At 46.1% G+C, this 24,291-nt stretch overlaps 1 protein-coding gene across 1 annotated transcript in view; it reads right to left on the bottom strand.

Annotated features, from left to right (window-relative positions):
- Positions 1 to 2,865: 2,865 nt before the first annotated feature.
- The window catches only part of LOC120033469 (Nance-Horan syndrome protein-like), a 26,165-nt gene continuing 4,739 nt past the window's right edge, over positions 2,866 to 24,291 (bottom strand). The window contains exons 2-12 of the mRNA XM_038979835.1: positions 23,719 to 23,871; positions 22,529 to 22,665; positions 19,611 to 19,673; positions 13,344 to 13,536; positions 12,735 to 12,866; positions 11,736 to 12,433; positions 10,287 to 10,493; positions 9,941 to 10,048; positions 7,212 to 9,807; positions 5,055 to 5,184; positions 2,866 to 4,735 (exon numbers count right to left, since the gene is read on the bottom strand). Coding sequence (XP_038835763.1) covers positions 4,078 to 4,735; positions 5,055 to 5,184; positions 7,212 to 9,807; positions 9,941 to 10,048; positions 10,287 to 10,493; positions 11,736 to 12,433; positions 12,735 to 12,866; positions 13,344 to 13,536; positions 19,611 to 19,673; positions 22,529 to 22,665; positions 23,719 to 23,871 — 5,075 coding nt within the window. The 3' untranslated portion in view covers positions 2,866 to 4,077. The remainder of the gene's footprint in view (positions 4,736 to 5,054; positions 5,185 to 7,211; positions 9,808 to 9,940; positions 10,049 to 10,286; positions 10,494 to 11,735; positions 12,434 to 12,734; positions 12,867 to 13,343; positions 13,537 to 19,610; positions 19,674 to 22,528; positions 22,666 to 23,718; positions 23,872 to 24,291) is intronic.

Here is a 24,291-nt window from a genome sequence, read left to right as displayed (position 1 = left end):
ATTGCTACTTTACTGAAAATTGAAAGACACTTGCAATGGGAACACAAATCATCAAAATATAATCTATATATTTTTTTGGCTGCATACAGATTATGTCAAACTACTGTTACTAATCCATATGAACAATTAAAAATGACTTCAGAGGATCCCAAATATCTACTCAAGGTGGATTTTGACACCATATAGTTTAACGTTTATATTCTAAGACTGAGTCAGAAATGGCCCCCTTTTATTCCCTATGTAGTGCACTACTTTTGACCAGAGCCCTATGGGGTAGTGCACATGGTAGGGAATAGGGTGGCATTTGGGATGCATTCTAAGAATGCACCGTCAAGTTTAGCATCAGCCAGTTCAGTTCAATCATGATATTATTATAGACTCTGATATGACATGTCTAAGTTTCACCATCATTCCTCTTCTAGGTTATTCAATATGATAATAAAATAACTCTCTGGATAAAATATCCTGTGATTAAAAATAGTTTCTATACAATGCTGTATAATTATTGTCATTAATGAATGTCATCTTGTAGATCCTGTCAAGTTGTCGCACCATAATCTACATTTAAAAGAGAGACACAATGCATAGAGAGGTACCTGTCTCTTGGTTCCCCAATGTTCCCCAATGTTCCCCAGTGTCTAACCAGCCATTTTGTGTCATTTTGACCGCAGAAAGGTTCACCAAACACTTAGATATATATAGTATGGCATTTCAACACCAGGCAAATGAATGGCTGTAGTTCTATAGTCCAACAGTTTGTAAAACGATAAGATGAAATAGAATGTTAACACAATTATACCACACACTCTTAGAAAAAAAGGTTCCAAAAGGGTTCTTCGGCTCTCTCCATAGGAGAACACTTTTTGGTTCCAGGTAGAACCCTTTCTACAGAGGGTTCTACATGGAAGACAAAAGGGTTCTACCTAGAACTAAAAGGGTTCTACTTGGAACCAAAAAGGGTTCTTCAAAGGGTTCTCCTATTGGGACAGCCGAAAAACCCTTTCAGGTTCTAGATAGCACCTTTTTATCTAAGAGTACAGGGAGGAATTGTAGTGCGTTGCCCTACCTAACGACGACCCTACCTCTACCTGCTCTGCTCACTGTCCACGTAACACATACACACACACGCAGATGCGCACGCACACATACACATACAAGTGCACACGCATGCACATACCCATCCTACCTCCCGTCCCATCTCAAGCTCAATTCAACTGACTCTCACAAGGATTTCACCCTGGATCTTTTTACTAATAACTAAGTCCAGAACGTACTCATCATCCCTTACCTGGAACCTACGTAATAACTAACTCCAGAACGTACTCATCCCTTACCTGGAACCTACGTAATAACTAACTCCAGAACGTACTCATCCCTTACCTGGAACCTACGTAATAACTAACTCCAGAACGTACTCATCCCTTACCTGGAACCTACGTAATAACTAACTCCAGAACGTACTCATCCCTTACCTGGAACCTACGTAATAACTAACTCCAGAACGTACTCATCCCTTACCTGGAACCTACGTAATAACTAACTCCAGAACGTACTCATCCCTTACCTGGAACCTACGTAATAACTAACTCCAGAACGTACTCATCCCTTACCTGGAACCTACGTAATAACTAACTCCAGAACGTACTCATCCCTTACCTGGAACCTACGTAATAACTAACTCCAGAACGTACTCATCCCTTACCTGGAACCTACGTAATAACTAACTCCAGAACGTACTCAACCCTTACCTGGAACCTACGTAATAACTAACTCCAGAACGTACTCATCCCTTACCTGGAACCTACGTAATAACTAACTCCAGAACGTACTCATCCCTTACTCATCCCTTACTCATCCCATACTCTTATAGCTTTCTTACATTTTCCAAAATTCTCTGTTTGATTGTCCAGTAATTTTTTGTTCATTTTACAGTACAAGATACCCCCCTGTCCATGAACACAACTATACAAAACAGAATTGTCAAACATTTTGTACATATATTGAATTACACTCAACTTTACATATTCAAAAATGAAACTGAAAATTCTATATCTTTTCTCGTGGTAGTATCTCTAACAGATATTTCCCCTCTTGAAAATGATATGGTGTTTTTTTGTTTATTGCATGCGATAGATGAAACTACTAATAAAACAACGAACACCACAGTGCTCTGCAGCAACGGATATTAATTCATGACAGATCATGTTAAATTCTAATTAGTTCACAGCTTGTTCCTCCTGTAACCTCGTACACAGTGTCAGTTCAGTTAGTTCTGCAATTCAAATTTCTCTGAGTAACAGTTGTCATTTTATCTATGTATCTCTATGTTAGATCTGTACAAACGAACAGTAATATGGTTGCAGAGGTATTCATAGAACACATTGAGTGACTTCATTGATCTACAGTTTGTTTTTCAATGTAGAAACACAACTCTTCAAGATTGGTCTGTTCACCAGAATGTCATTACTTAAAATGTATAACCCATGTGTTATGTTAAATTCGTTTAAAACCCTGAAAAACACCAGACAGAAGCGTAATATTTGAGTGAAATCTTTAAAAAAAAAGATTCAACCGATATTTTCACAAGGACAGATGATTTGTTGCTTCTCTTAATAAGGTTGTATGATTAATGTGTTGGGCTTTGTGACGTGCCCCTGGCTACTGATGTTACAGAACTACGGTAAGATTGCATCCCACCCACCCCCATAGAAACAGAATCTAGTCATTCTAGAATGTAGTTATTCTATTTCTACGTCACCAATCCACTCTGCTACACATGATGGGTTTGTGTCATTAAAAAAAGTTTTGTATGTCTCTTCATATAGCTATGTTCTTTATATTCAATACAAATATACACAATAGGAATTTTCCATTATAAGATTAGTTTTATTTTTCTCAAGGAATATTCTTGAAGAATTGATAATGACGAAGTGCAAAGGAGAAGCTTTGAAAACCCGATTCATTTCAACCTCCCAGCTAGCTAGCCAAACATTAGTAGTAAAGACCCTCGATAGCTTTTCACTCTTTGTTTGTTTTTATAGTCCAAAATATCTCCTCTGGAGTAGTCAGTGAATCCCCTGCATGCTTGGCCCTCCAGCACAGAAAGGCCACAGCACGACTGTCCCATCATCTCTTCTGACACCTTGACATCTGCACCAAATCACTTCAACAAGACCAAATATTTACCTTATGTGTCCCTGCCAGGAATCCCTGCACTGAGAGCACTTCTAGGGGCATAGGTCATTCCTATTTCTTTACATGTAGTTTATCTATGTGAGGATGGCACGTAGACCTATGTGTGTTGTTAACTCACTCTTGGTAAAACAATGCTTAGACACATGGTTGTCAATAGTGATCACAGTCCATTGTTTTGTGTTGGGGCGGTAGCAATACAAAACATACAGCTTATTCATTTCTGTCGACTGGGAATATTTTGTTTATGGTTGAAATAATGACCTGTCCTCTGGGTAATGACCTGTCCTCTGGGTAATGACCTGTCCTCTGGGTAATGACCTGTCCTCTGGGTAATGACCTGTCCTCTGGGTAAGTGTAGAGAGAAATGCAATTCTTTTGGAAAGCAGTTATTTTAGGGTCACGTTAGGACACGACATACAAGTCATCCAACATCCAAGAAGATAAAAAATGACGATGGATGTTCCATTTGCTTCAACACACACACAGGTTGTCTTACCGCTCCATTTTTCTCCTCTTGTCCACGTTTAACTCAATACAGGATCTTGGGTTATTTAAAAAGGGAGTTCAAAGTTCAAAACAAGATATTTTTTTCTTTCTTTACACTCTGAACAAAACACAAAGTTGTGTTCTTCAGTTCTGCACATAGATATCAAATCCCCAGGCAGGTAGTCCAGAGTAGTCTTCTCTCTGGTTAGCCACTCTTTGTTTAGTTGTGTATCCGTCAGTACTCAGTAGATAAGAACAGTAACAGCACTGAACCAGATCCATATAAATATGTCTACGTCCCAAATGGCATCCTATTCCTTATATGGGCCCTGGTCAAAAGTAGTACACCAAATAAGGAATAGGGTACATGTTTCTGCACTGAGCATGCCATTTTCTTTACGAGGAGCGATCATCATGAGGACTCCCATCTGAGTTCTCAGTCTCCCCCTCTGATATGACCTGCATGGGTGCCGTATAGAGTCGGCTACGGGTGCTGTAGCGACTACTATTGGCTGCAGGGGGGATCCGGGAGCGCCCCTGTCTGGACGAAGCCGACGTGGGGGGTGTTTTAGGGCTGAAGCTGTCTGAACTGGGCCTGGGGAAGAGGCTGGGGGGGAAGAGTTGCTCCCCGGCCGCCTGCAATGACGGCTCCTGGAGGGGAGAGGGGGGCTCCTCGGTGGGGTACCTGACCTGGCCCTCCGCAGCCAAGGGGTGCCCAGGGGACTTCGGGGCGATGGGGCTCTTGAGGATCTCTGTAGCAGACATGCGGTAGCTGGAATCAGTCCGGCTGCCCTTCTTCAGGAGAAGCAGCTTGAACTCCTCGTTGGAGGTGCTGGACTTCTTGGCGCTGCGGTAGATGGGTCCTGGGGTGCGCTGGGTCCCGGCTGCGGTCAGGGTGGAGAGGGCTGGGGCGGGTGGGATGATGAGAGGGGGCGGAGGGGGGATGGCTGGGAGGATAGCTGCAGGGGGAACGACGGCAGCAGGAGGAGGACACAGACGGCTCTTCCCACTCAGCTCTCCAGAGTCCTTACGGCCCAGGACTTTTCTCTTGGACCTAGAATAGGAGAGTGTTACACGGTTCAGGTAAACAGGACATTTTATAGTCCATTCTGCTGTGGTTCTGATGTCTGATGAGTTTCTGCTGTGGTTCATATGTCTGATGGGTTTCTGCTGTGGTTCTGATGTCTGATGCATTCAATGTGTGTTCTCAGTTTGTTTGTAATTAGCTGCAACCTTGGAAAACAATGAAGATCTTTTGAACTGAATTGAAGATAGTGACAGATAAATGTAATGATAATATCGGTTATGACAAGTGCAGCTATAACCTAGTGAGTCAAAAATAATACAGTTATTTGAAGTGAATTGAAAGTGACCTGTGGATCATGGCGAACAGGTCTTCAGTAGTACGTGATTTGCTGGGCGACATGAAGACAACATCATCATCAGGTTTGGTTGTTTCGTCAGTCAGAGGAGAGAGGGAGTTATCACTGGGACTAGTAGACTCTGGAGGAACAGGAGGTTATAGGGAATATCATGCCAGTGATCTGATCACATTCCTTATAGGTCATTAAAGACTCTAGAGATGAGAGGACCACAACAGAAGTGATCTGATCACATTCCTTATAGGTCATTAAAGACTCTAGAGATGAGAGGACCACAACAGAAGTGATCTGATCACATTCCTTATAGGTTATTAAAGACTCTAGAGATGAGAGGACCACAACAGAAGTGATCTGATCACATTCCTTATAGGTCATTAAACCCTCTAGAGATGAGAGGACCACAACAGAAGTGATTTGATCACATTCCTTATAGGTCATTAAAGACTCTCGAGATGAGAGGACCACAACAGAAGTGATCTGATCACATTCCTTATAGGTCATTAAAGACTCTAGAGACGAGAGGACCACAACAGAAGTGATCTGATCACATTCCTTATAGGTCATTAAAGACTCTCGAGATGAGAGGACCACAACAGAAGTGATCTGATCACATTCCTTATAGGTCATTAAAGACTCTCGAGATGAGAGGACCACAACAGAAGTGATCTGATCACATTCCTTATAGGTCATTAAAGACTCTAGAGATGAGAGGACCACAACAGAAGTGATCTGATCACATTCCTTATAGGTCATTAAAGACTCTCGAGATGAGAGGACCACAGCAGAAGTGATCTGATCACATTCCTTATAGGTCATTAAAGACTCTAGAGACGAGAGGACCACAACAGAAGTGATCTGATCACATTCCTTATAGGTCATTAAAGACTCTAGAGATGAGAGGACCACAACAGAAGTGATCTGATCACATTCCTTATAGGTCATTAAAGACTCTAGAGATGAGAGGACCACAACAGAAGTGATCTGATCACATTCCTTATAGGTCATTAAAGACTCTAGAGACGAGAGGACCACAACAGAAGTGATCTGATCACATTCCTTATAGGTCATTAAAGACTAGAGATGAGAGGACCACAACAGAAGTGATCTGATCACATTCCTTATAGGTCATTAAAGACTAGAGATGAGAGGACCACAACAGAAGTGATCTGATCACATTCCTTATAGGTCATTAAAGACTAGAGATGAGAGGACCACAACAGAAGTGATCTGATCACATTCCTTATAGGTCATTAAAGACTAGAGACGAGAGGACCACAACAGAAGTGATCTGATCACATTCCTTATAGGTCATTAAAGACTCTAGAGATGAGAGGACCACAACAGAAGTGATCTGATCACATTCCTTATAGGTCATTAAAGACTCTAGAGATGAGAGGACCACAACAGAAGTGATCTGATCACATTCCTTATAGGTCATTAAAGACTCTAGAGATGAGAGGACCACAACAGAAGTGATCTGATCACATTCCTTATAGGTCATTAAAGACTCTAGAGACGAGAGGACCACAACAGAAGTGATCTGATCACATTCCTTATAGATCATTAAACCCTCTAGAGATGAGAGGACCACAACAGAAGTGATCTGATCACATTCCTTATAGGTCATTAAAGACTAGAGATGAGAGGACCACAACAGAAGGAAGAGAAAGGGGATTATACTTTTACTTGAAGTCTCTTAAATTAATACATCAATTCAAAAACAATTAATTGTTAAAAAGTCTCAAAGTAAAGTAAAGTTTTAAGTAAAGTATTAAAGCTGCAATATGTCACTTTTTGGGTGACCTGACAAAATTCACATAGAAATGTGTTTATATAGATCTGTCATTCTCATTGAAAGCAAGTCTAAGAAGCAGTATATCTGTTCTATGTGCTCTATTTCTATGCTTCCCGGTTTTGTATATTTTACTTCTGGTTTTGTATACCAGCTTCAAACAGCTGAAAATACAATATTTTGGGTTATGGAAAAGATATTTCACAGTGCTTTAGATGGTACAATGATTCACTACACTATATTTGCCTGTTTTGACACATAAACTGAAATTAGGCGAACTGTTCGAATTTTTGCAACCAGGAAATGGCGGAGCGATTTAAGTAAAGTAAAAGTAAAATCTATCAATCCAGACTGACCTTTGCTGAAGTAGTCCTCTGTGTCCGGTGTGGTGGAGTCATCTCTGCTGTTATCCTGAGAGGCACTTCTGGTAGGAACCCCTGATGATGTCATCTCATAGCGGTCCTCTCCACCCCTACCTCTTAGATCTATCACATGGCTAATTGAGTAAGGGTGTGATGCTTCCACAGTTACACCGGGCACTTTGTCAGGACTGCTGCTTGGGCCCAAGTCCCACCTCTGGACCATTTGACTGTGACAGGAGTGTGTCTGTGACTGGCTGTGATAATGCGACTGGGACTGATATGAGTGGGACTCCTCTAGCGTCTCGTACGTCGGTGGTTCCCTTGGATGTTCTCTTTGATGATATTCTCGATATTCTCTAATTAGGCCTTGACTGTGACTCATAACCCTTGATATCTCTCTATCGTGCTCTTCCTCCTCCTCGTCTTCTTCATCCTCTGTCCGCTCCCCTAGCACGTGGCACTCCGGGTGTGTAGTAGGAATCACGGGTTCCGGAGTTGGCGGTGGAGCTCGGTGCGTGGGTTCCTCAGGTTCCAAAGGTTCCGCAGGCCGCGTCCGGAACGCCGTCATTGCCCAGAAGGTTCCGGGGCTGTAGCGGTCCTGCCGGTGCCTGGCCAGGCTCTCATAGGGCGGGGGGCCGTCCGGGTGCTGCATGGGGGTGGGATGGTGCTGGGGCTGGGGTACAGAGTGGTGGTGTTGCTCCTGAGAAGGGTGGTGGGGGTCCTGGGACGGTGGTGGCGGGGGTTTCTGGGCGATGGGTCTCCTGGGTGGCAGGGGCCTGGTGTTGGTGTCAGAGTGGGGGGTCACAATGGTTACACTGGGCATCTTGGGTCTGGTGGCAGGGGCCCCTGAAGCCTCGTGGGCCCATGCTTGTGGTGGTGGTGGAGGCTCCTGGCCCTGAGCACCCTGAGCCTGGCCCCGGGCCTGGGGCTGAGAACCATCTGTGGCCCTGTGGCCGATGGAACGTAGATGGACGGAGCGCAGCACAGTGGGGGTGATGGCCAGGGCCATGGGGTTGGCAGCAAGTGGGGCCTCTGGGGTCAGAGTGGATCCATAGATAAACCCAGAGGGGGCTGCACTAGCGTTAGCACTAGTGTTAGCATTCGCACTAGCGGTAGCGTTAGCACTAGCTTTAGCACTAGCATTAGCGTTAGCGGCTGCAGTGTTACCCGCGGTGGCCCGGGCCTCTGCTGCTGCTGCTGCTGCTGCCCTCTGCTTGTTCTGGTGCAGTGTGTGCATGTGGGTCCGGTGGGCCAGAGTGGGTAACGGCCGGCTGCTGTGGGCGCTGTGAAGAGAACTTAAGTCCAGCTGGGTGGGTGGAGCCGGGAAGTCATAGTCCTTCCTGGATGACGAGGAAGAGGAAGAGGAACAGGAAGAGGAGGATCCAGAGGCCGAGCTAGAGAATTGGGTCTGGGCCTGGTGCTGCAGCGAGGATAGAGAAGACTTCCTTTCGGGGACTTTGGGTTTCCGTTTCCCGCTGGTCGGAGAGAGCGGGCCGGGGAAGAACGCTAATGGGAATGAAGACGTGGGCGTCTCGGATTGGCTAGAGTATCCGCTGGAGGGCGAGGCGAGGCCAGCCAGCTTCTCAGGAGAGCCCAGCTTGAAGTCTCCATCCCCGGGGGGAAGAGGAGGGGAGGTGGGCCTGGAGGAGCTGGAACCAGAGCCAGAGGAATGCATCAACGCCTGGGTCTCTCCCCCGGGAGAGGAGGAGCTGTCCAGCGGCGACTTCATGCATTCGATAACAGTAGTACCCGTAGCAGTGCTGGAGGTGGACAAGGAGCCGTTGGGGTCCAGGTTATTTTTGGATTTCAAGTCGTTGAGGAACCAGAGGTCTGCATAGTCAGACTGAACGGCGCCCTCGTCCTTGAAGGAGTGAGTGTCCGTGGACCCGAACGAGGTGGGCTCCGTCATCTCCACAGTCCTGGGGCTCCTGGGGCTCCCCATCCCCCAGGCACCTCCACCACCACCACCCACCGCCTCAGCCTCCAACCCAGGATTCTCCACCTCCCCTGGGCTGGCCATGTCCAGCTGCAGCCTCATCTCTCTGTCCCTGGAAGACATGGGCAGGTTCAGGGTCTGGGTCTGCCCACTACTATGAATCTTTGGTTGGTCCTGGTCGCCCTGCTCATCGCCCTGCTCAGGGGGGACGTTCTCTGGAGCACCAGCGCTACACTTCTCCTTCAGCGATGAGCTCCGTTTTGGTGGGGGTGGCTTGACCTTTGGTTTCTTCAGCGGACGACACGGCCTCCCTAGCGTCAGGGTGGCTCCCCTGTAGTCAGAGGACTGAGGAGGATACCCAGCCATGCCCTCTCCCTCACCAGGCGTAGCGCCCACAGTATTACCCTGGCCACAGTCAGCGCCAGAGCCCACTGCTGCATAGTTGTACATGTAGCTCCTGTAACTCTGGCCCTGCATGGGGTCAAAGTGCATGGAGGATGAGTAGAAGCCCTGGGAGTCTGCTGCAGCAGTAGGGGGAGCTCGCTCTGAGAAGCCGTCGTAGGTGCTGATGCTGGTGAAGTCTATCCTGGTCTGGTCCCCCCTGGAGGAACGCCTGGGGCTGAAGTCCTGACTACACAGCTGGTCCTGATCAGCCTAGAACAGGATAACATAACATTATATAAGATAAGATGAGACAAGATAAGATAAGAGAAAAGATTAGAAGAAAAGAGAGGAGGAGAGGAGAGGAGAGGATAAAATTATCTATATTGCTAAATAGCAGTGGTACCTGGTCTTGAGGGTAGGTCCACTCTCCCTCGCTGGCAGTGCTGACCCCTGCATCATCCAGCTGGTCAGTGGCTGAGGAGGTGAAGGAGCTGGACCTATGACCCTGGCCCTGTAATAATAATGATAATAATTCATAATAATAATAAATCCGATTTATATAGCTATTTTCCAGTAGCTCAAAGTGCTTTACCTAGTTTAGTTAAGTAAATGTAGCTTTATTTTATTTACAGCTAAAATATTAACTTCCTGTACAAAAGTCCCAACAAACAACACCATCTCCAAGTCAATAAATAAAGTATTGAAGACAGGAAGTCAAAGGTAAGTAGGATCGTCAGAGGGAAACTCACCTGCGGCTGATCCGAATGGTACGGGTCGATGATAAAGCCGGTGAGGTCATCGATGGCGTGTGGCGCGGCGTTGAGCGACAGCTCCGAGTCACAGTGGGAGGAGCCGGTCAGAGGGGGGGAGGCGGCGGGGGGGAGTGTCTCGGAGGTCTGGGAGGGGCATGTGGAACTGCTGCCACTCCAGTTACCACTGGACGACTGGTGATCCTCCTTATGGTAATAATACATGTTATTTGTAGAGCGCTTTTCATCACATGCAGAAAGCAGAAAGCTCTGCACATCATATAAGTAAGTCAGTCTTGTCCAAGCCAGAATGGCCCATTGGGCAGGAGCCTATCTCCTGTTTCTGTAGCGTGAGGCAGCTTGATGTACAATACACCCCCTGGACAGGACACTAGTCTATCTCCTGTTTCTGTCGGGTGAGGCAGCTTGATGTACAGTACACCCCCTGGACAGGACACTAGTCTATCTCCTGTTTCTGTAGCGTGAGGCAGCTTGATGTACAATACACCCCCTGGACAGGACACTAGTCTATCTCCTGTTTCTGTAGCGTGAGGCAGCTTGATGTACAGTACACCCCCTGGACAGGACACTAGTCTATCTCCTGTTTCTGTAGCGTGAGGCAGCTTGATGTACAATACACCCCCTGGACAGGACACTAGTCTATCTCCTGTTTCTGTAGCGTGAGGCAGCTTGATGTAGCAAGTACACCCCCTGGACAGGACACTAGTCTATCTCCTGTTTCTGTAGCGTGAGGCAGCTTGATGTACAGTACACCCCCTGGACAGGACACTAGTCTATCTCCTGTTTCTGTAGCTTGAGGCAGCTTGATGTACAATACACCCCCTGGACAGGACACTAGTCTATCTCCTGTTTCTGTAGCGTGAGGCAGCTTGATGTACAGTACACCCCCTGGACAGGACACTAGTCTATCTCCTGTTTCTGTAGCGTGAGGCAGCTTGATGTGCAGTACACCCCCTGGACAGGACACTAGTCTATCTCCTGTTTCTGTAGCGTGAGGCAGCTTGATGTACAGTACACCCCCTGGACAGGACACTAGTCTATCTCCTGTTACTATATCGTGAGGCAGCTTGATGTACAGTACACCCTCTGGACAGGACACTAGTCTATCTCCTGTTTCTGTAGCGTGAGGCAGCTTGATGTGCAGTACACCCGCTGGACAGGACACTAGTCTATCTCCTGTTTCTGTAGCGTGAGGCAGCTTGATGTACAGTACACCCCCTGGACAGGACACTAGTCTATCTCCTGTTTCTGTAGCGTGAGGCAGCTTGATGTACAGTACACCCGCTGGACAGGACACTAGTCTGTCGCAGGGCCTGCTCATCAAAAACAAACTAACAAAAACAAACAAAATGACTTCCAAAAGGCTACAAGCAAAAGAAGACAGAAGACAAGATACACAGATAAGTGAAGATGGCAACGAAGACGTACCTTGTGGTCTATCTGTCCTCTCAGCACCCCCGTAGTAGAGACAGAGTGGATGGGGCTGCTGAAGGTGTCTGAGCTGGAGGAGATCTCACAGCTCCCCATGTCGACCTGACGGGGGAGGCGGGAGCGACCCCTCTCCATCCACATGTGTTCTGGACTCCCCCCGTCTCCTTGCTGTATCCTCTTCAGACTCCCCAGCTGCAGCTCTGGCATGGCCTGGTCATCCGTACTCTCCTCCTCGTCCTTTAACATCCTTGGCCCCGTTCCCGGGAGGAAGTCCTCCGTCTCGTACGGAGAGAGCTCCTCATCTTCATCATCATCGTCGTCATCATCATCCTCATCTTCATCACTGTCGTCCTGGTCCTCGTCGCGTATGCGGCCGCCCTCGCGGGGGAGGCTGCGGGAGCGGAGGCGGGAGCCGGAGGCGGTGTACATGGCGGTGTCAGGGTGGTCGGGGAGCGAGGAGATGTTCCCGGTGGAGTGGGAGAGGGAGGCGGGGATGCCCCCCTGGCCGCCGCGCTGGGCACGTATACGTCTCCTGGACGGGGCACCACCGCCACCGATCAGGCAGTCGTCCGTCTGGCAGCCGGAGTCCTTGGTGTGTCCCCCTCGGAGGGACAGCTCCTCCTGACAGAGGGACAGGTGAGGGTTGGTGTGGACCATCACGGTCCTTTCCCTCGCCACTGGAGACTCATCAGAGTCTGAAGGGAAACAGGGGTGGCATTGATTAGTAAGTCATCAATCAACATGATCAGAAAATAAAGCCTGAGTCTCCTGTTTTCTATCAATGAAATTCAGGCAGATGCAATATTTGTTCAAGTCTAAATGGTAGGACAAATATGCATGTTTGTTTGTCTCCAGAAATAGGATTGTGTTAAACCATTAAAGTAAAGAAACATAGAAGAAGAACAACAACATCACAGTCAGTTGACTGAGTGGTAATAACAGTACTTGGAGGTCAGGCACAGACAGACAAACAGTATAACAGACAGACAGCTGTACCCATGTCCTGCTGAACTCGTCTGGGGATACCAGTGATGGTCTTCCTCCTCCTCAGCTTCCTCCTCCTCTGCAGCACAGACTGGGAGTGTACCAGGGAGCAGCGCACACTAGCCTCCCTGTCGAACCCCACCCCTGTGGAGAGGAACAAAGTACACGTGAGAGAGCTGCTCTGGAAGCAGTTCATTGATGCCATTTATTGTCCATCAAGAGTAATGTCTTTCCACATCTCACAAATGACATTCCACACAGTTTACAAGTTACACACACTCACTAATACACTAACAACAGTTCAGTAATAGATGAATTGATTCAAACAACAGACTAGAGAGAGAGAGAGAGAGAGAGAGAGAGAGAGAGAGAGAGAGAGAGAGAGAGAGAGAGAGAGAGAGAGAGAGAGAGAGAGAGAGAGAGAGAGAGAGAAAGAGAGAAAGAGAGAGAGAGAATGTACAGAGAGAGAGAGAGAGAGAGAAATGGAGAGAGAAAAGGAGAGAGAGGGAGCGACAGAATGTACAGAGAGATAGAGAGAAAGGGAGAGAGAGAGAGAGCGAGAGCGATTGAGAGAATATCAAACACATCCAGAGACAGACATTGGAGCTATGTTGTGTTTACCAGTGACGTTGATGGGGATGATGCACGAGGACACGACTGCTGGGTCACTCTTCATCCTCTCCTGGGGGGTGGGCAGAGGCAGGGCCTTGGACCAGTTGGTCTGCTTGTCCAGTGTGGAGGGGGGGTTGGGGATAGCACCAGTAGACCTGTGGCCCACTGCAGGCTCAGCATCAGGGTCAGTGGTAGTGGCAGCCTGAAGCAGATGGAGATACAGTCAGTTGGTGTTGTAGGGTTAGAGTAACAAGTTATGCTATACTTCATCAATAAGGCACAAGGGGGTGTGGTATGTGGCCAATATACCACGGCTAAGGGCTGCTCTTATGCACAACACAACGCAGAGTGCCTGGACACAGCCCTTAGCCGTGGTATAGTGGCCAATATACCACGGCTAAGGGCTGTTCTTAGGCACAACCCCCGAGGTGCCTTATTGCTATTATAAACTGGTTACCAACGTAATTAGAGCAGTACAAATACATGTTTTCTCATACCCGTGGTATACGGTCTGATATACCACGGCTGTCAGCCAATCAGCATTCAGTGCTGGAACCAGCCAGGTTATAATATTCCCTATATACTGTACCACTACAGAACCAGAGCATCATGGCTCACTATATATGGAATAGAGAACAAGGAGCCCTTTTCAACACATGCTTAGATGTATTGTTACAAAGGCCAACATACAAAGTACATTGTTTTCAGGCAGTTACTTAACTCTTATGTTTAACACTTATACACTTACAAGGCACAGACACAAAAATGAGCAAAACATTTGAATTCCATGTCAGTAAATGCCAGTTGTTCTGGAGGAAAGGGAAATGAAGAACAGGAAGATATCAAGATCAACACAGAGATCAACAGACAGCTCAAACGCTCAAGTGTCAAAGAATATGATTCCAGGAAAGTCCCAGAGGTCTGGATAGTGGTCAGAAGTTGAAAGGAGTGAAGAGGAGAATGATCATGTTTTGAAGACAGTAGACAGGAGCTAATGATATGTAGACAGTAGACAGGAGCTAATGAGAGGAAGACAGTAGACAGTCGACAGGAGCTAATGAGAGGAAGACAGTAGACAGGAGCTAATGAGATGTAGACAGTAGACAGTAGACAGTAGACAGGAGCTAATGAGAGGAAGACAGTAGACAGTAGACAGGAGCTAATGAGATGTAGACAGTAGACAGTAGACAGGAGCTAATGAGAGGAAGACAGTAGACAGTAGACAGGAGCTAATGAGATGTAGACAGTAGACAGTAGACAGGAGCTAATGAGAGGAAGACAGTAGACAGGAGCTAATGAGATGAAGACAGTAGACAGTAGACAGGAGCTAATGAGATGAAGACAGTAGACAGTAGACAGGAGCTAATGAGAGGAAGACAGTAGACAGGAGCTAATGAGATGTAGACAGTAGACAGTAGACAGGAGCTAATGAGAGGAAGACAGTAGACAGTAGACAGGAGCTAATGAGAGGAAGACAGTAGACAGTAGACAGGAGCTAATGAGAGGAAGACAGTAGACAGTAGACAGGAGCTAATGAGAGGAAGACAGTAGACAGGAGCTAATGAGATGAAGACAGTAGACAGTAGACAGGAGCTAATGAGAGGAAGACAGTAGACAGTAGACAGGAGCTAATGAGATGTAGACAGTAGACAGTAGACAGGAGCTAATGAGATGAAGACAGTAGACAGTAGACATGAACTAATGAGAGGAAGACAGTAGACAGTAGACAGGAGCTAATGAGAGGAAGACAGTAGACAGGAGCTAATGAGAGGAAGACAGTAGACAGGAGCTAATGAGAGGAAGACAGTAGACAGTAGACAGGAGCTAATGAGAGGAAGACAGTAGACAGGAGCTAGTGAGAGGAAGACAGTAGACAGTAGACAGGAGCTAATGAGAGGAAGACAGTAGACAGTAGACAGGAGCTAATGAGATGTAGACATGAGCTAATGAGAGGAAGACAGTAGACAGTAGACAGGAGCTAATGAGAGGAAGACAGTAGACAGTAGACAGGAGCTAATGAGATGTAGACATGAGCTAATGAGAGGAAGACAGTAGACAGTAGACAGGAGCTAATGAGAGGAAGACAGTAGACAGTAGACAGGAGCTAATGAGAGGAAGACAGTAGACAGTAGACAGTAGCTAGTGAGAGGAAGACAGTAGACAGTAGACAGGAGCTAATGAGAGGAAGACAGTAGACAGTAGACAGGAGCTAATGAGAGGAAGACAGTAGACAGTAGACAGGAGCTAATGAGATGTAGACATGAGCTAATGAGAGGAAGACAGTAGACAGTAGACAGGAGCTAATGAGAGGAAGACAGTAGACAGTAGACAGGAGCTAATGAGAGGAAGACAGTAGACAGTAGACAGTAGCTAGTGAGAGGAAGACAGTAGACAGTAGACAGGAGCTAATGAGAGGAAAACAGTAGACAGTAGACAGGAGCTAATGAGAGGAAGACAGTAGACAGGAGCTAATGAGAGGAAGACAGTAGACAGTAGACAGGAGCTAATGAGAGGAAGACAGTAGACAGGAGCTAATGAGATGAAGACAGTAGACAGTAGACAGGAGCTAATGAGAGGAAGACAGTAGACAGGAGCTAATGAGAGGAAGACAGTAGACAGGAGCTAATGAGAGGAAGACAGTAGACAGGAGCTAATGAGATGTAGACAGTAGACAGTAGACAGGAGCTAATGAGAGGAAGACAGTAGACAGGAGCTAATGAGATGTAGACAGTAGACAGTAGACAGGAGCTAATGAGATGTAGACAGTAGACAGGAGCTAATGAGAGGAAGACAGTAGACAGTAGACAGGAGCTAATGAGAGGAAGACAGTAGACAGGAGCTAATGAGAGGAAGACAGTAGACAGTAGACAGGAGCTAATGAGAGGAAGACAGTAGACAGGAGCTAATGAGATGAAGACAGTAGACAGTAGACAGGAGCTAATGAGAGGAAGACAGTAGACAGGAGCTAATGAGAGGAAGACAGTAGACAGGAGCTAATGAGAGGAAGACAGTAGACAGTAGACAGGAGCTAATGAGAGGAAGACAGTAGACAGGAGCTAATGAGAGGAAGACAGTAGACAGGAGCTAATGAGATGAAGACAGTAGACAGTAGACAGGAGCTAATGAGAGGAAGACAGTAGACAGTAGACAGGAGCTAATGAGAGGAAGACAGTAGACAGTAGACAGGAGCTAATGAGATGAAGACAGTAGACAGTAGACAGGAACTAATGAGAGGAAGACAGTAGACAGTAGACAGGAGCTAATGAGAGGAAGACAGTAGACAGGAGCTAATGAGAGGAAGACAGTAGACAGTAGACAGGAGCTAATGAGAGGAAGACAGTAGACAGGAGCTAATGAGAGGAAGACAGTAGACAGTAGACAGGAGCTAATGAGAGGAAGACAGTAGACAGTAGACAGGAGCTAATGAGATGAAGACAGTAGACAGTAGACAGGAGCTAATGAGATGAAGACAGTAGACAGTAGACAGGAGCTAATGAGATGTAGACAGTAGACAGGAGCTAATGAGATGTAGTCAGTAGACAGGAGCTAATGAGAGGAAGACAGTAGACAGTAGACAGGAGCTAATGAGAGGAAGACAGTAGACAGTAGACAGGAGCTAATGAGAGGAAGACAGTAGACAGGAGCTAATGAGATGAAGACAGTAGACAGTAGACAGGAGCTAATGAGAGGAAGGCAGTAGACAGTAGACAGGAGCTAATGAGATGAAGACAGTAGACAGTAGACAGGAGCTAATGAGAGGAAGACAGTAGACAGTAGACAGGAGCTAATGAGAGGAAGACAGTAGACAGGAGCTAATGAGATGAAGACAGTAGACAGTAGACAGGAGCTAATGAGAGGAAGACAGTAGACAGTAGACAGGAGCTAATGAGATGTAGACAGTAGACAGGAGCTAATGAGATGAAGACAGTAGACAGGAGCTAATGAGAGGAAGACAGTAGACAGGAGCTAGTGAGAGGAAGACAGTAGACAGTAGACAGGAGCTAATGAGAGGAAGACAGTAGACAGTAGACAGGAGCTAATGAGATGAAGACAGTAGACCGGAGCTAATGAGAGGAAGACAGTAGACAGGAGCTAGTGAGAGGAAGACAGTAGACAGTAGACAGGAGCTAATGAGATGAAGACAGTAGACAGTAGACAGGAGCTAATGAGAGGAAGACAGTAGACAGTAGACAGGAGCTAATGAGAGGAAGACAGTAGACAGTAGACAGGAGCTAATGAGAGGAAGACAGTAGACAGGAGCTAATGAGAGGAAGACAGTAGACAGTAGACAGGAGCTAATGAGATGTAGACAGTAGACAGGAGCTAATGAGAGGAAGACAGTAGACAGTAGACAGGAGCTAATGAGATGTAGACAGTAGACAGGAACTAATGAGAGGAAGACAGTAGACAGGAGCTAATGAGAGGAAGACAGTAGACAGGAGCTAATGAGAGGAAGACAGTAGACAGGAGCTAATGAGAGGAAGACAGTAGACAGGAGCTAATGAGAGGAAGACAGTAGACAGGAGCTAATGAGATGTAGACAGTAGACAGGAGCTAATGAGAGGAAGACAGTAGACAGTAGACAGGAGCTAATGAGAGGAAGACAGTAGACAGGAGCTAATGAGAGGAAGACAGTAGACAGTAGACAGGAGCTAATGAGATGTAGACAGTAGACAGGAGCTAATGAGATGAAGACAGTAGACAGGAGCTAATGAGAGGAAGACAGTAGACAGGAGCTAATGAGAGGAAGACAGTAGACAGGAGCTAATGAGATGAAGACAGTAGACAGTAGACAGGAGCTAATGAGAGGAAGACAGTAGACAGTAGACAGGAGCTAATGAGAGGAAGACAGTAGACAGTAGACAGGAGCTAATGAGAGGAAGACAGTAGACAGTAGACAGGAGCTAATGAGAGGAAGACAGTAGACAGTAGACAGGAGCTAATGAGAGGAAGACAGTAGACAGTAGACAGGAGCTAATGAGATGAAGACAGTAGACAGTAGACAGGAGCTAATGAGAGGAAGACAGTAGACAGTAGACAGGAGCTAATGAGATGAAGACAGTAGACAGTAGACAGGAGCTAATGAGAGGAAGACAGTAGACAGTAGACAGGAGCTAATGAGAGGAAGACAGTAGACAGTAGACAGGAGCTAATGAGATGAAGACAGTAGACAGTAGACAGGAGCTAATGAGATGTAGACAGTAGACAGTAGACAGGAGCTAATGAGAGGAAGACAGTAGACAGGAGCTAATGAGAGGAAGACAGTAGACAGGAGCTAATGAGAGGAAGACAGTAGACAGTAGACAGGAGCTAATGAGAGGAAGACAGTAGACAGGAGCTAATGAGAGGAAGACAGTAGACAGTAGACAGGAGCTAATGAGATGAAGACAGTAGACAGTAGACAGGAGCTAATGAGAGGAAGACAGTAGACAGGAGCTAATGAGAGGAAGACAGTAGACAGTAGACAGGAGCTAATGAGAGGAAGACAGTAGACAGTAGACAGGAGCTAATGAGATGAAGACAGTAGACAGGAGCTAATGAGAGGAAGACAGTAGACAGGAGCTAATGAGAGGAAGACAGTAGACAGTAGACAGGAGCTAATGAGAGGAAGACAGTAGACAGGAGCTAATGAGAGGAAGACAGTAGACAGTAGACAGGAGCTAATGAGAGGAAGACAGTAGACAGTAGACAGGAGCTAATGAGAGGAAGACAGTAGACAGTAGACAGGAGCTAATGAGAGGAAGACAGTAGACAGGAGCTAATGAGATGTAGACAGTAGACAGTAGACAGGAGCTAATGAGAGGAAGACAGTAGACAGTAGACAGGAGCTAATGAGATGAAGACAGTAGACAGGAGCTAATGAGAGGACGACAGTAGACAGGAGCTAATGAGATGTAGACAGTAGACAGTAGACAGGAGCTAATGAGATGTAGACAGTAGACAGTAGACATGAGCTAATGAGAGGAAGACAGTAGACAGGAGCTAATGAGAGGAAGACAGTAGACAGTAGACAGGAGCTAATGAGATGTAGACAGTAGACAGGAGCTAATGAGAGAAAGACAGTAGACAGTAGACAGGAGCTAATGAGAGGAAGACAGTAGACAGGAGCTAATGAGAGGAAGACAGTAGACAGGAGCTAATGAGATGCTAGAGGATGGAGGTTAGAACAGCAGGAAGGAGAGGTAGTAGTAGTAGTAGTTCTATTTAGAACTAGTATTACAATTAATTTAGGGCCTGTAGATTTTAAACCACGAGGCTTGGAATGCAGACAAATACCTTTCTGGTCCATGGGGTGAAGAGGCAACATTCAGTGGGGGTGGGGGAGCGGGTACGGTCATACTATAAACACAAAACATGAAGAAAACAAAAATGATGACAACTTGATCGATGGGACAAATGAAAACCATGGATGGGACTTAGAGACATAGATGAAATCATATTGAATGAAACATTTGACAGACAGGATGAAACATGGGGACCCAGGTGCTGCGGATAGGGACACAAAACATTGTGAGTAACTTCTTGTGATGCAAGAAGGAGATGAGTAAGTCAGGCATCCTTCTTCCCCTATTAGACAAGGAAGTGATTTCATCATCGCATCCTACAAAAAAATGGAGTGAAAGAATTATATTTATCTGTGAATGCTGAGAGGTGACCGTTTTCAGGATCCTCAGGACAGAAAGCTGTTATAAGCTGTTATAAGAGTGGCGTTAGCAAGACTCTAGAGGGGTCATCTTGCAATGAACGCCATCCCATTTACCTTTCTCTGTATAGTGTGACAGTGAACTTCCCTTCCAGGTCTCTCCTGCAGCGTTAAAGGAAGATACGTAGCATGATGAGTCATAACGCTAAACATTCTTATGTGCAATACAATCATACTCCCCCAGCATGCAGACTCACTGGGATGGAAAATATATGATAGAAACATGCGTTGAGATCAGGTCGCCTCGCGGTTAGAGAGACGAGCCAATAACCGGAGAGTTGCCAGGTCAAATCCCGGGTCTGACGGGGAAAATCTGGCGGGAAGTGATCAAATCTTAAGATGCCATTGCCTGCCGTTGTGCCCTTGAGCAAGGCACTTAACCCCTACAATGACAGCTCCCAGAGTGGCAGCCCCCTGCACCGCTCCAAAACTTGTTTATGTGTCTTTCGGAGGGGTTGGGTTAAGAGCGGAAGTCAAATTTCGGTTGGACCTTGAGTGCAATTGACCGATAAAGTGATCTGAATGTAGATATATGTGTTCTGATGAGATACAAGAGCTGTCTTTTCTGTTACCTTTCTTTGTATTGTCTGGATGTCTGTCTCTCTCACGTGTCTCTCCTAGTGGTAGCCATGCAGCAGAGAGAGAGAACACAACAAGCTGAAACCTACTAAGCTCACTGCACTGTACTGGTGACATCATCAACAATGGACACATGCTACTATATCATGTTAAGAAGAAATTCAACTGTATTTTCATAGTTACAGTTACAGGACCACAATGTGAAAACACAGTGGACATCACACAGCACTTGTAGGTTGACATCACACAGCACTTGTAGGTTGACATCACACACCACTTGTAGGTTGACAACACACAGCACTTGTAGGTTGACATCACACACCACTTGTAGGTTGACATCACACACCACTTGTAGGTTGACATCACACACCACTTGTAGGTTGACATCACACACCACTTGTAGGTTGACATCACACAGCACTTGTAGGTTGACATCACACATCACTTGTAGGTTGATAACACACAGCACTTGTAGGTTGATAACACACAGCACTTATAGGTTGACAACACACACCACTTGTAGGTTGACATCACACAGCACTTGTAGGTTGACATCACACACCACTTGTAGGTTGACATCACACAGCACTTGTAGGTTGACATCACACACCACTTGTAGGTTGACATCACACAGCACTTGTAGGTTGACAACACACACTACTTGTAGGTTGACATCACACACCACTTGTAGGTTGACATCACACACTACTTGTAGGTTGACATCACACACTACTTGTAGGTTGATAACACACACCACTTGTAGGTTGACATCACACACCACGTGTAGGTTGACATCACACAGCACTTGTAGGTTGACATCACACACCACTTGTAGGTTGACATCACACACCACGTGTAGGTTGACATCACACACCACGTGTAGGTTGACATCACACACCACTTGTAGGTTGACATCACACACCACTTGTAGGTTGACATCACACAGCACTTGTAGGTTGACATCACACACCACTTGTAGGTTGACAACACACACCACTTGTAGGTTGACATCACACAGCACTTATAGGTTGACAACACACATCACTTGTAGGTTGATAACACACAGCACTTATAGGTTGACAACACACACTACTAACAGGCACGACACTATGTGATAGTTTACCTTCCGCAGTTGATATTCTATCTCTCTCTCTGGTCTCGCCTGCTGCTTGTCAACAAAACAAACAAATACAGTCAAGTCATTTCAGCACTTCTCCTCAGGACATTGATTAGCTGCTGTATCAGTCAAGTCATTTCAGGACTTCTCCTCAGAACATTGATTAGCTGCTGTATCAGTCAAGTCATTTCAGGACTTTTCCTCAGGACATTGATTAGCTGCTATATCAGTCAAGTCATTTCAGGACTTTTCCTCAGAACATTGATTAGCTGCTATATCAGTCAAGTCATTTCAGGACTTCTCCTCAGAACATTGATTAGCTGCTGTATCAGTCAAGTCATTTCAGGACTTCTCCTCAGGACATTGATTAGCTGCTGTATCAGTCAAGTCATTTCAGGACTTCTCCTCAGGACATTGATTAGCTGCTGTATCAGTCAAGTCATTTCAGGACTTTTCCTCAGGACATTGATTAGCTGCTGTATCAGTCAAGTCATTTCAGGACTTCTCCTCAGGACATTGACTAGCTGCTGTATCAGTCAAGTCATTTCAGGACTTTTCCTCAGAACATTGACTAGCTGCTATATCAGTCAAGTCATTTCAGGACTTCTCCTCAGAACATTGATTAGCTGCTGTATCAGTCAAGTCATTTCAGGACTTCTCCTCAGGACATTGATTAGCTGCTATATCAGTCAAGTCATTTCAGGACTTCTCCTCAGAACATTGACTAGCTGCTGTATCAGGTGTGCTTGTATAGCGCTTGAGCAAAAGCCTGTAAAGACGTGTGTATCCCCTTACCGCGCGGCTGTGCCTGCCCCTCTGCTCGTGCCGTCTGAGGGTGCGTGGGGAAGGGAGGGTGGGCATTGGAGGAGCCCCAGAGATGGAGATGGTCACTCTGCGCTCGCGGCTGTTCGACCGTTGACGTTGCTGTTGGTCTGTAAACCATGATGGGAAACACTGTGGTCAGATTCTGACAGGGTCTCGCTACATTAGATGACTGTATTCACTAGCAGTCACCATGTTGTGTTACAGCTTTAACAGCCACTGGTTCCTCACTGAGATGAGATCAATCAAGAGTTTTCAGGAACACAGACAAGCAGCTGTTCACAGTACTAACACTAGGTGGCACCACATATGAGGGATTACTGATGGACTTCCCACCAACCCTGGTTCAAACTGTTGTTAGGTAGGGTGTATGGTTTATGGTGTGGGTGTTTGTGTGCTTTGGTTCCCAAGCTCTGTGTAGGGCTCAGAAGCTCTGCTTGGTATTTCTGTGTTAGGTGGTCTGTGTTAGGTGTTAGGTGGTGTGTGCTAGGTGTTAGGTAGTCTGTGTTAGGTGGTCTGTGTTAGGTGTTAGGTGGTCTATGTTAGGTGTTAGGTGGTCTATGTTAGGTGTTAGGTGGTCTATGTTAGGTGTTAGGTGGTCTATGTTAGGTGTTAGGTAGTCTGTGTTAGGTGGTCTATGTTAGGTGTTAGGTGGTGTGTGCTAGGTGTTAGGTAGTCTGTGTTAGGTGGTCTATGTTAGGTGATAGGTGGTGTGTGCTAGGTGTTAGGTAGTCTGTGTTAGGTGGTCTGTGTTAGGTGATGTATGTTAGGTGGTGTATATTAGGTGGTGTATGTTAAGTGGTGTGTGTTAGGTGGTGTATATTAGGTGGCGTGTGTTAGGTGGTGTATGTTAGGTGGTGTATATTAGGTGGCGTGTGTTAAGTGGTGTGTGTTAGGTGGTGTATATTAGGTGGCGTGTGTTAGGTGGTGTATGTTAGGTGGTGTATATTAGGTGGCGTGTGTTAGGTGGTGTATGTTAGGTGGTGTATATTAGGTGGCGTGTGTTAGGTGGTGTGTGTTAGGTAATGTATGTTAGGTGGTGTGTATTAGGTGGCGTGTGTTAGGTGGTGTGTGTTAGGTAATGTATGTTAAGTGGTGTGTGTTAGGTGGTGTATATTAGGTGGCGTGTGTTAGGTGGTGTATGTTAGGTGGTGACCTCTCACCTCTGTGCAGGGCTCGCAGGCTCTGCTTGGCACATCTGTGGAGCTCCTCTACGCATGGCGGCCGGCTGCAGGGGTGAAACACGTTGTGGTGCTGGTGCCATGGGGCCTGGTAGTGCACTGTTAGCTTACTCTCCACATCCAGGTTAGAGACAGCTAGGGAGAGAGACAACAGGACAATACATTGGTCATATTTATATTATTGAAATGATGTTCTTCGAAAGACAGACAGCAGGTTAGGTTCTGCTGTACTTTTCATTCATTGGCTGTTGTGATTGTTATTCATTGATAGGGTTATGAAGATTTAAAAAATATATATACTTTAACGTTTAATTAACTAGGCAAGTCAATTAAGAACGAATTATTATTTCCAATGATGGCTTAAGATAGGGAGAGAGAGAACAGGAGAATAGATCGTTATTATTCATTTGCACATAAATTATTTTTTGCTATCACTGGGAGAGAAGACACTCAGCTATGTTTTTAGACACGGTATGACCACAACGGTATGAGCCCAACAGTATGACCCCAACAGTATGAGCCCAACGGTATGACCCCAACGGTATGACCCCAACA

The sequence above is a fragment of the Salvelinus namaycush genome, chromosome 40, assembly GCF_016432855.1.
Source record: "Salvelinus namaycush isolate Seneca chromosome 40, SaNama_1.0, whole genome shotgun sequence".
NCBI lineage: Eukaryota > Metazoa > Chordata > Actinopteri > Salmoniformes > Salmonidae > Salvelinus > Salvelinus namaycush.
Note: the sequence above shows the minus strand (reverse complement) of the source record. Positions and strands in the feature narration are given on the sequence as shown.